The sequence below is a fragment of the Notolepis coatsorum genome, assembly GCF_963971535.1.
Source record: "Notolepis coatsorum genome assembly, chromosome: 11".
NCBI classification, from domain to species: Eukaryota; Metazoa; Chordata; class Actinopteri; order Aulopiformes; family Paralepididae; genus Notolepis; species Notolepis coatsorum.
Genome location: NC_140175.1, coordinates 69,767,063 through 69,780,107, shown reverse-complemented (window position 1 = coordinate 69,780,107; position 13,045 = coordinate 69,767,063). Strand labels below are relative to the sequence as shown.

The window sequence follows — 13,045 nt, the reverse complement described above, 5'->3', positions numbered from 1 at the left end:
AGCTTTCGGATACACCCTTCTTTGTGACATCAAACAGGGACAGAATTAGGACTAAAGATAAATGCAATTTTATTAACATATAAAATACATGTGCATGACATATAGTGTAACATCGGGGGGCACTAGGACCCAGGAGTACCCTGGCCAGATAGAGTATCTAGAGAGGAAGTCTCACGCGAGCGAGACTTGACGTCACGTGTGTTGCACTGTTGCCGTCTGTTTGAATGGAAGCACAAGTTATCCGTGCTGCGTCTATACTTCGCTTTTAATAAGGTATGAGCAGGTTAAACACCTTTTTTTGTTGGTAAATCTATTCCATCATTTCCAACCTACAAACAACTCTTATGTTGTGTAGACGTTCGTGTAGATGTGGTGGCCGCTAACGTTACATTTGTTCGACACGACACACAAGAGTAATAATTATTTGTGTCGTGTCATCATCACTGAGCACACATTAGGAACAAATGTAACGTTAGCGGCCACCACATCTACACGAACGTCTACACAACATAAGAGTTGTTTGTAGGTCGGAAATGATGGAATAGATTTACCAACAAAAAAAGGTGTTTAACCGGCTCGTACCTTATTAAAAGCGAAAGTATAGACGCAGCACGGATAACTTGTGCTTCCATTCAAACAGACGGCAACAGTGCAACACACGTGACGTCAAGTCTCGCTCGCGTGAGACTTCCTCTCTAGATACTCTACCTGGCCAGGGTACTCCTGGGTCCTAGTGCCCCCCGATGTTATACTATATGTCATGCACATGTATTTTATATGTTAATAAAATTGCATTTATCTTTAGTCCTAATTCTGTCACTGTTTGATGTCACAAAGAAGGGCGTATCCGAAAGCTGCCTACAACATTTGTAACATGTGATGAAAAAGTAAACAAATAATTAACTGTATTAGACACTTGTTAATGATGAATAGGCTTCACTTTAGATTGGCCCCCACGATAGCATCTGCAAATGATTTATAAATGTTTTATGAATGTCTTAACAAATCATTTGTTGAACATGAAAAATAAATGGAGATACACTATAGTCCTTTTTTCATATCCATTTTTCAAAGCATCTACAAATGTGTTACTACACATTAAACAACATTATTTAATGATGAACAAATCAAGTACAAACAATGTTGATAATGAGTTATAAATAATGTAGAACTAATCTGTAAATGTTATACAAATATAGTTATAAATGATTTAATAATCATTTATGAATGTATATAAATGGTTTGTTCATGATTAGTTCATTATCCACTAATGCGTTATAAATACTTTGTAAATGGTATACAAATATAGTTATAAATGATTTAATAATCATTTATGAATGTATATAAATGGATTGTTCATGATTAGTTCATTATCTACAAATACCTTATAAATGTATTATAACAGGGTGTTATTATAAAGTGCTACCAAAAATCTGAGAAAAAGTAAGATAAATTGTCACCAATTATGGTTTTATATAGATGCCAATGCAGCTCTCATTCATTCAAAAGAACGTCTCATCGTTCTTTTTCTCAGGGGGGGTAGAGGTTTATCAGTCTTAAATCAAAATATTTGGTTTATCCGCAGAATAATCACTAGAATAATGACAGGATAGAATTTGGATCAGATTCATACTTGAATACTTAAAGCCTCATATTGTTCAAATGTATGTATGATATATCCAACATGAGTGTGACAACAAGACATCCCCGAATTAAGTCATCTGTCCTTGACCACACCCTACCCTCGAAAACATCCAGAGTCGTTCTTACAGTAAAACATACCGCTTATATCCATCCGTATCGCTTTATAGAAGGCAGAAGGGGAAATGAGATTGTAAATTAATCATGCTGGTTGCAATGTCACATTAAATCTGTATTTTGCACTTGAATTGAGAGAGTGAGTGAAGTGAATGTTGCAATTCTTGTGCAAAACCGATCTTTTAGACTCCAGTGAAATTCAGTGAACCGCACTTGGCAACTGAGGAAGGCAGAAACAGAAACCTTTGGCTGTACAAAAAATGGACATCATGTTGGTTTAAAAGATTAATAAATAAATAAAAATATATATAACTCAGTTTTGACAGCCCAGGTATTTGCAGTAATACCCGATAAATTAAAAATATTTTGATCCCTATCTGTCAGACTCCAGATGATTGAAAAATAGGGCCCTGAATCACATGTACACACTTTTCTTTTTTGCAACAACATTCAGCCATTCTTTTTTACTTTGGCCCATCCCTACATTGAAACATTTCAAACCTTTATTTAAACTCGAAAGGCAACTGAGGTTTCCCTCATTTACAGTCACATCGAGTGTACATACAGAGTTAACACTTTAATCGCCATGGGTTAAATTCATAATTTACCATCCCTCGCCAGCTCTTTGTCTATGGAGAAGTTCCCCTTCTTTGCAGGGCTATAACTTTTTAAATTCTATTGCTAAATTGCCATTATTATGGCCCATTCAATGTCCTATATGTATTGTTCAGGGTGTAGCAACGTTAAACTTTTTCATTCACATATTCATACTAAAATATGGTCTAAAGTATAAGTATGTTTTTATCATTTTCTGCAGCTTTCTTCAGAACGTGATTTATAGCCCTAAATGCATTACCGTACTTTTCGCACTATAAGCCGCACCTGACTATAAGCCGCAGCAGCTAAATTGAATGATGTGTACATATATAAGCCGCACTGGACTATAAGCCGCAGGTGTTTTAATGTTTAATTACCATATGTAATTAGCATTGGGACACAATACTGTCGGACAAATAACAAGCATTAACTCATTTACAAGTTGTATTAAGTTTAGCAAATAAGGGAACAGATAAATAACATTTCAATGCAGTCAAAAAAGCAATATTTAGATGTTTACATTTTCGAGTTTGGTCACGTCGAGTCACATATAAGCCGCACCGTTATATAAGCCGCAGGGTCGAAAAATGGGGAAAAAAGCCGCGGCTTATAGTCCGAAAAGTACGGTATATTGATGATCAAATACAGTTTGGTAGGAATCTGTGCGAGATAAAAAGTTTCAACTGGACGTACTTCTAGAAGTTTCTACGCATCATCTGATGTTGACCGGATGGGCGGGGGATCGTTTATAATTCCGTGGGCAGCGTTAGATGATTCATCCAGAGTGGGTCATATGTTCATCAGATCAGTTAGTATAGAATACGTTAGAAAATAACGCTGAATCTTATCGTGGCTTCCTCGCGCCGCTGGCAGATGAGTGTGGAACAGATTTATTTCTATTATGGGATGTAGAAATGCCCGATCCATTTCCAGGTTGTATAATAGTATATACGTCCAAATAACGTTGTTTATTGAGTTAGGGCGAGCGATCTATTATCCAGTGTTTCAAGATGGAGTCGCGGGAGCTATAGCGAGTGGCCGGACCACATATGGATGAGTACTACCGGTTCAAAGGTTAATATCCGGTTGGCGATCTGCCGATCGGCCACCAGATGGCGCTCTTGAACCGCTAGAGAGTTGAGAGGAGATCAGCAGTGTGTCTCAGGGCTCCGGAAAGGAAATATGATTTCGATGACAGATTTTTGAAATATTGACATCAAAGACGAGTTACGGCGTCTTCGGCAGAATGAGCATGGCTCGGAATGACGTGAAAACTCGTCCGCGGCGATCATAGTGTTAAGCAAAAAGGCATATAAAATCTCACAGCATATAAAATCATAACAATAAGACAAGTAAGGATAACAATCAATTAAAACATGTACAACTTGATTGACAAAGGTTGGAGATCAAGGTTTTAAACTCTGCAACAGAGGGGAGAATCTCAAGCTTTAAGTTGGAGTTCATTCCATGAGCTAGGGGCATCATAGCAAAATGCAGATTTACCCTGTTCCGAGCAAACTCGAGGGACCATAACACTTTCTGTGCCAAAGTCGTTTTTGGATCGGTTTTCCGATATTTTTATTCATTATTCATCCAGGGACCTTGGTGTTGCCATAGGGAATGAGTCTGAGATCGCCAAAGTGCAATACCGGCCGCATCCAGCTAGACGGCGGTATCAAGCACCCTTTGAAACCTTATATCTTGGCCTGTGCAACGGTCAAATGTCACCGGGCGCAGTTTTCTGGGTCGGGCCAGTCGAGCGGTTCTCCCGGTTCCATTGAAGCGCGTCAAATATCCCGATCCATTATGTTGTGGTGGGTGATGTATGCCGTGGACCAAATGGACATCGGATGTACCAGATGGCGATCAAACAATTGGAATATTATTTTTGGAATACTCCCGATCACAGGTAAGGACTATCTGATGTCATTTTTAGCTTGATCGTGCAATGCTTTTTTTTTTTTTTTTTTAAACTTAAATTTTTTCGTGCAATGCTTTTATACCGATCGGGCTGATAAGCATTTTTAGTGTTCAATACGAATGCCGTTACTGGTAATCAAATAATCAGAAACGACCCCCCCCCCCCTTTCATGCATTCATGATGAAACATAATACCTACTATATAGATTTGATTTTGTAATAGTAGCGTGTCCAGGCAAGAAATGCCAACACTTATAATAGAATTGACGTATAAGGCTATTACTCAGCCTTTCGGGAATTACCCCAGACCACTCTGAAATTATACTTATATTCACCACGGGATAACGTGCGAATGTATGCATGGAAAAATTATCTCTCTTTTGCATCTTGACCGGAAGAAAGTCACTGTCAAATGACCATAGTATTGTATCCATGGCTATAATATAGATTTAGCTTAGCCTCTACAAACAAGATGACGCACTCCTATCTTTTAAAGCGTTGTCATTGCTACAGCGGGTCCCGTCTAATAGCTGGCACTCAATGTCTTAACTCATTGGACACCACCGCTTAAGTGCGCCAGAGGGCAGTAGAGCGCCACCGATTTAATCAATGGGAGGACGGGGAGATTTGCGAGTGCTTAAAATATATCTTAAATTATGGCTATGGGTCTAATACACCCGTCGCTTATTGATGAGTTGCTTGCCGTCAACATGTACAAAACGGATTGTTTTTTCATCTGTACATTTCCGTTTTATACCGTGATGAATATCAATATATTTCTAGAGCGTTCTGGCTCATCTCAATAAACTCCAGCAAATCGAGCTTCAATGTATTTCCTTAGAAATCGTGCCATTTGTAGCTTGATTTATGAATCGTTTTCAAATAAATGCTAGATTATCGATAGTATATGTGTCCTCATGCACGATACAGAAGCGGGCTGAAAAATCGCTTATCCGTGCCTTGGTCGGCGCCAACGGCACGCACACACACACACACAGACACGTTGTGATCGCTGTGAATGAAACATCTGATTAACCGAAGATTGGTAACATAGAGTCCTTACCTCACATCTGATGTCCTGCAAAAAGATGAATCCAATTCCTGATCGCCATTCCAAATATTGATCACGTTTATTGATCCAATGTTATATATCCAAAACACATAATACACGCTGCTCGGAGTGTCCCCAGTCAATGTGTTATAGCGATACTGCATGCCCGAGAAGGAAAACCTGGACCGGACTTATTTTTTTGATGCACAGCCCCAGCCAGAGGGATTCCAATGATGTGCAATACCATCCGGGAGACGATAGGTGGCGGTATTTGCCCTTTTGCGAGATCAGACCCATTCCCAACGATAACATCAGGTTGGATGGATGAAAATGAATGGATATCGCTAATAAAATAAATAACGATTAAAACCCACCTATACTTGGGTCTGGCGCTCAAGCGATGGCGAGTTAACCCGACTATCATCGGGTCTGGCGTCCAATGAGTTAATGACCAGCCAGTCACTAGAACGGGTTCCATAGGTACCAAAATTCCATTCCAATAATGATGTAGTAAGGAGGTAATAAAGGAAAGTTGTAAGTTCTCAATGGCCAATTGTTAGCAATACAATACACAACAGTATCATCTGCATACAGATAGGCTTGACAACCATTCAGCGAACACACAATATCATTCATATAAATAGTGAAGAGGACAGGACCTAGAATTGAACCCTGTGGCACAGTTATTGATACAAATTTATATAATAAATAGGAGCTCGCCTTCTGGTGCTTGTTTAGGTTGGAAAAAGCATGACCTGCCTATTTTCCTCTGGATCTCTGTCTGTTTTCTCCAGGTGAGTCTATGGACCTGGAGGACCGTGGCAGCGAGCGGCAGACGGACGTTCTGGCTGAGTTTGAGCGCAGGAGGAGGGCCAGACAAATCACTGTTTCTACGGACGATGCCGAGGTCAAGGCCTGCCTTCGAGCCCTAGGAGAGCCAATCACAGTGTTTGGGGAGGGGCCCGCAGAGAGGAGAGAAAGGTGACTTGTCACTTATTTGCTTCATTCTTTATTTGTCACTGGGTTACCTACTGTGGTGAGAATCTCAAATGTGATGTGATTTGAATCCCATTTCAGTGATAGTTAAAAACCCTTCCCGCTTTCCCTCTTTCTCTCTCTCTCTCTCTCTCTCTCTCTCTCTCTCTCTCTCTCTCTCTCTCTCTCTCTCTCTCTCTCAGGTTGAGGAACATCTTGTCAGTGGTAGGACCAGACGCCCTGAAGAAGTCAAAGAAAGACGACGATAAAGCCAAGCGCTCCCAGGAGGAGGTAATGCACACAATATACAAAGACACACACAAATCGATACAGACAATGACACACACACACAGATAGACAAAGACACACATATAGTAGTCTCCAGTTCCTAACGCATCTTTTAGTGTAGAAACATGAATTGTGCCACCAGTGATTTTCAATTTGAAACGGCTCTCTTGTTGTTATTAGCATACAGTACATATAGCTGGTTAAGGACTGGGGTGAGTTCTGTCCTTGAAGCATTTGTAATTGAAAAGTCACTACAGTAGTGACATTAAGGTGTGTGTTAGAAACTGGAGACTACTATACGGATACACACATACTGAACTATACAATCACAGACACCAATACGTAGCCACATACACAGACATTGACATAAGGCATACACACCCCTCATCAATGGTATTTTTTGTCAACATAAAATTGTCCAGATGTTGATTTCTTCCCCCTCTCTGTCTCAGTTCCAGCAGACATGGTACCACGAAGGGCCCTCCACCCTGAAGGACGCAAGACTCTGGTTGGCTAAATACTCCCTCCCGAGGTAGGGCCTGCGTGACGTACAGTTAGCTTGTCCAATTAAGAGACCATGGGCGTGTTGTATTACAGTATAATCAAGATTATTCAAGAACAATTGAGTCATGTTGGTGTATTTCAGAACGTTGTGAGTTGCAGCAGGTGTTTGTTTCTGTCAGGGCGGTGAAGCGGTTGGACCTGGCACGGGCTCAGAAAGATGTTTCAGAATCAACCAGGACAATCAAACATCAGGAACTACACAAGAACCTCAGGGTACGTCTAATAGGAACTACACAAGAACCTCATGGTATGTCTAATAGGAACTACACAAGAACCTCAGGGTACGTCTAATAAGAACTACACAAGAACCTCATGGTATGTCTAATAGGAACTACACAAGAACCTCATGGTACATCTAATAGGAACTACACAACAACCTCATGGTATGTCTAATAGGAACTACACAAGAACCTCATGGTATGTCTAATAGGAACTACACAAGAACCTCATGGTATGTCTAATAGGAACTACACAAGAACCTCATGGTATGTCTAATAGGAACTACACCAGAACCCCAGGGTACATCTAATAGTTTTAGACTGAGGGCAGCACTGTAGAATATCAGTTTAGGTCATTGGGTCATTATTACCATCATGATAGATCTACTAGGTCTATAGATCTAGTGGGTCTAGACTGGGGGTAGCAGTATTATCATCAGGGTAGGTCTCTGCATTGCTGGCTCTACCATGTAACTAAGACATTCACTTGAAAGAAATATATATCTTCTCAATAGATTTAATGGATTTTTAAAAATCAATCTGTATTCTTCTCTTCCTCCTTCAGAACCTGAATAACTTCTGCAGTCAGATCGGAGATGACCGGCCGATATCCTACTGTCAGTTCAGCCCCAACTCCAAGATGTTGGTCACTGCTTCATGGTCGGTACTATTACCGCACGCACGCACACACGCACGCACACACGCACACACAAAATTAGAGACACATATACACACACATACAGACATAGAGGGAGAAAGACTGACACACACACCTCCTAGGTGCTCTCCTAACTCTGCCATGCTGTTTTCCCATCTTTACTCCCTGGTGCCAGCGTTATTGACCATTTTCACGATGTTTGCGGACCCATCGTATATTCTATATTATAGCTATGGAGACTATAGTATGGCTCATTTGACAGGCACTATTTATAGTCCAACATGGACAAACCAGTTCATTTCTACATACTTTCATTTGTGCGCTATTCCACACTAAACATCGCCCGTAATAAAATAATCCAGTCTCGTTTTCTAGATAGTGAGATATGACGTGTTATATGCATATGTGCAAATCGTTCGGGTTGCTCGCCTGAAACCTATATTATTTCCAAATCAAAGGTATATACCATATTGGATGTTTCAAAATCATCAATCATCAATCATCAAAGCTGTGATCGTTACCAAAAGCATGTTTTAGGTTCGGTAAAATAGACCTAAAATAGACCTTACCTTAGTCAGAAGGTACTCTAAAATAAATAATCCCAGTAGTTCCATCGCAATCGCCATTACTGGTGTGCATTGGGCCTGGCCTATAATATGGGAAACAATAGGTTTTAGGGGAGCAAATCGGCAACAGATAGCTGTGTGCTGATTCACTTTGAGGGGGAGGGGATTCCTGCAGCCGGAGGAACCACAGTACTGAAAGACAACTGAGAGACTCAGTTAAAAAGGTAGGCGATACTGCCACCTGTCGGGATTCGATCGCCATTGCAATTATAACGTAGGCAGCGGTGCCAGGGAGACACAAGCAGGTCCGTGTGAGTGTTTAGAATGGGAAAATCGGGAGGGCGGCTAGGTGGTGTAGTGGGCAAGGCACTCGCCACCAGTGTGGAGACGCTAGGATTCGCGTGTTCGAATCCAGCTCTCCACATTGTTTTCAGTTTAGCTGGTCGTCCGCAGTAATACACATTGGCCGTATTACGGGGAGGGAAAACTGAAGGGTGGGGATCGAACGTTGTGAACAAGCGACTCCTACAAGTCGGTTGGTGCGCCTGCGCAGTAGAATCAGGAAGTGTCGGGGGCAGCGTGAGCCTCCCACGCGTTACTCCTCGCCACTGAGAGATCGAGCTGCGCAGGTGAAAAGATGCGACTGCTGTTACCTCAAGTACCGGAGGGGACTTGTGCTATGTATGACTTAGTCCACATTGCAGCCGGCTTGTGGGAGGCAAGAAACAGCGTTCGTGACAGGGGAGGGTTGAATTGGATGATACGAAAAATTGGGATGGGAGAAAAATATAGAAAATGGGAGAAAAAGTGGATAAAAAAAAAAGAATGGGAAAATCGGGGAAAAAGGATCTAAAAACAAGATTTCTTGTTTTTGGCGCTCAACGGTTGGATTTGAAACACGAGAATTCTCGTGTTTGGCGCTGGAAAGGTTGCCATATTGCTATGATTTCCTTCACGCCAACAGACAAAATGTACATGTTCATTAATCTCACCTTGAAAACAGAAATACAAGCAAGATACTCGATTTCTAGTTAATTACTTTAACTGAAAACACAGGCAGTACAGTTAATCCGCTCATTACTGGATTAAAATGCTGCTACAATGCTCAGCCACTTTACTGCACCCTCGTCCATCAAAATAATGTGCAATTATTTTAGTGTACTTATATTTTTTAAATTTGTATTTACTTATACTTAGTTGTTGCACATACCGCAGACAGTTGATTGTTTATTGTATATAAATTCACCTGATTTTTTATTCTGTAAATTGTTGCATTTTTTATTCCTTGATGCTGTGGAGCAAACGGAGAGTAAGAATTCCATTGTGCTTGTTGCATCTGGCAAATCACATCTGAAATGTTTTGGCAGTTGAATCTTTGTCATTTAACCCCCCCCCCCCCCCCCCTCTCTCTCTCTCTCTCTAGGAGTGGTCTGTGTAAATTATGGTCAGTACCAGACTGCAGCCCAATCAGAACACTCAGAGGTACAACTTCCATTCTTACCTTGTGTGTCTAAGCATTCCTATAGAAACCCTGGACCACCCTCACTAAATAATCCAGTGCCCCCAGAGCACGGTCAAGAAAACAGTGTTGTTGGTTATCAGGCAGCCTCACAGTGTTGTTGGTTATCAGGCAGCAGCCTCACAGTGTTCTTCTCCTTGTTGACCTCAGTTATCATGATCGCTCACCAGACCACACACACACTCTCTCTGCCGAGCCTCGTGCTACAGTGTGCACTGTTTATAGCTAGGCACCTATGGATACGGCAGCGTACTGTGCGTGTGTGTGTGTGTGTGTGTGTGTGTGTGTGTGTGTGTGATTTGCAATGGTTGATAATGACATAAATAAATTATTAAAAGTTTGTGTGTGAGAGAGGGAGAGGGAGAGGGAGAGGGAGAGGGGAGAGAGAGAGAGAGAGAGAGAGAGAGAGAGAGAGAGAGAGAGAGAGAGAGAGACTAAACTCACTGTCACTTTCGTGTCTGCAGGTCATGACACCCACGTGGGAGCGATCTGTTTCCACCCCCAGGCCACGGTGTCTCTGGAGAAGTCGGAAGTCAACATGGTGTCCTGTGCGGTTGATGGCTCTGTCAAGCTCTGGAGTCTGGACAGGTCTGATACATCCCTCCCTCTGTCTGTACTCGGTGGTCTGGCGTAGCCACACTTCTCTCCACACTATGTTAGCACTGTGCCGGTGAGCGGTCTGGCAGAACTTATCATTCCGCTATAGGGGAAAAACACCCTGGCTTGTTTTGTATTTCTTTAAATCAATCACAATCATCCTGGGTGGCATTAGGCCCAGGATGCAGCGATGGTGCCCTTGCAAAACAGTGTTGCCGATAATAATAATAATGGATTGGATTTAGAGGAAGGGGAGGAGAATTCAGACTGAAATAGCCTGCCAATGGCTTGCGTGTACCCACAGTCTTGTGATCCAGACTAGTACTCAGTAGTTATGTTATAACTAGTGCTGTCAATCGATTAAAATATTTAATCACGATTAATCGCATGATTGTCCATAGTTAACTCGCGATTAATCACAAATTAATTGTTTTAATTTTTTTTTTACCTTAAACAGATCTTTTTCAAGTTCCAAGTTTTAATACTCTTATCAACATGAGAGTCAACAAATGCTTGCTTTATGCAGCCATTTAACACAAAAGGATGACCCTCATGCATTGCAAATTTGTATCAAATTCAAAACAGAGTGATGCACAAAATAACTTAAAGGAAAACTCCAACATTTTGGGAAATTAGCTTATTTAACATCTTCCCTGGAGTTGGACAAGAAGATACATACCTTTTTTGTCTCTGTGCGTGCATTTAGCTTAGGGAACAGTCGCTCCGTTAGCGTAGCTTAGCTTCATCACTGGAAGTGGGGCGGAGTTAGAGCCTGGCGTTCCCTACAGTGCCCTACAGTCACGAAATACACTCCAAATACAACTCCAAAACGTTCCTGTAAACATGTTGTGACCTGTGTATTTACCACGTGGAGAAATAAAAAATTATTGAATTCGACAATTACGTTTTCTAAGCAAATATACTCTGAATTCTTTTTTGCCTAACTACTCCTCTCTGAGTGCAGTCAGTGATTTCAACGTGTCGCAGTGATTGTTGACATTCTCATTCATTCTATGTAGTTTTCCTTTAAAAGAAAATAATAATTTAAAACAATGAATAAAGTGCATGAAATAATAGGGGAAAGAAAACGTTAGGAACTTGTTACATTCACCCACACAAGGGCTGAGTAATCTCACCCCCCCCCTCTCTCTCTCTCTCTCTCTCACACACACACTCTCCCAGCTCTCTTTCCCCTTCCTCATCTCTCTCACCCCCCCCTCTCTCTATATATATCTCACACACACACACACACACACACACACACACACACACACACACACTTCAGAAACAAACATAGTATCAATGAGAGCATCAATAATACACCTGAGTGAAGTCTAGTAAAACAAAACAAAAAACTTCTTGACAGTTAATCGTGAGTTAAAAAAAATAGTGGCATTAATAGAATCGGGCGTTAATACCGTGTTAACTTTGACAGCCTTAGTTATAACTGTATATTGCTTGACTGGTATATTTGGACGTGTCCCTTTGTCCTTTAACTTTTTAAGATTGTTGTGCTTTTAGTTGGGTTTGTAAAAGTTTGCATTGCGGCTGTCGTTTACCTACAGCAGCGGTTCCCAAACTTTTTTGGCCATGCACCCCCCGTCACCTCCTGACCTAGCTGACGCACCCCCCAATGCCCAACATAAAACAACAGTCTATTCATAGGCGCACTAAAGACATCAGGTTTAATCCAATAAGAACACATACCAAAGTATGACAAACAAAATAAAATACTTCACCACAAGAAAGAACAAAATGAGAATTACATGCATAGACTCAGCAACAGATTGGCCAAAAAACGGGTTGAATCAACATCTGAGATGCATCCATAGGTGGGAAATATGTCCGTAGCTGCTCTGCGAGTTGGTTGAGGTGTTCTGTTATTAGGCTTTTTACAGGTTCACCCATGACAACTTTGTTTCCCTCCAAGAACGCATTAAGTATAGGGAAACGCATGAGCATAATACGCTGCCACAATAATAGCGCACCGGTCCCAGCATGCCTATGGCATTTTGGCAGGAAGTAAAGTACATTTTGGATACATATTTTTTTTTAATTATTATTATTAAAACATACGTTTTTTATTTAAAAGTTTAGTAAATTTCATGATTTACACCAGTGCTTCTCAAACGTTTTCTGTCAGGCCCCCCTTTGGCGGACCAAAATATTTTGCCCCCCCCCTCGCCCCAACAAAATAGTCATGCAATGGGCCATGTTTAAATTATTGAAATAACACCAATATCGTGACCTTTCAAATTGTGCAACCACTTTACAACTGTGCAATTGTGCAACAACATAACAATACAGTCCAATATACACTCAAAGACTGTGCTT

At 41.2% G+C, this 13,045-nt stretch overlaps 1 protein-coding gene across 2 annotated transcripts in view; it reads left to right on the top strand.

Annotated features, from left to right (window-relative positions):
- prpf4 (pre-mRNA splicing tri-snRNP complex factor PRPF4) overlaps positions 1–13,045 on the top strand; it is a 29,574-nt gene that overhangs the window by 2,313 nt on the left and 14,216 nt on the right. Inside the window, exons 3-9 of one of the 2 annotated variants that reach the window (XM_084324328.1) lie at positions 6,121–6,307; positions 6,505–6,592; positions 7,042–7,121; positions 7,273–7,366; positions 7,937–8,031; positions 10,019–10,077; positions 10,579–10,702. In XM_084324328.1, the coding sequence (XP_084180454.1) occupies positions 6,121–6,307; positions 6,505–6,592; positions 7,042–7,121; positions 7,273–7,366; positions 7,937–8,031; positions 10,019–10,077; positions 10,579–10,702 (727 nt within the window). Of the gene's footprint in view, positions 1–6,120; positions 6,308–6,504; positions 6,593–7,041; positions 7,122–7,272; positions 7,367–7,417; positions 7,435–7,936; positions 8,032–10,018; positions 10,078–10,578; positions 10,703–13,045 lie in introns of those variants that run through there. The other variant, XM_084324329.1, reaches the window with a different exon arrangement.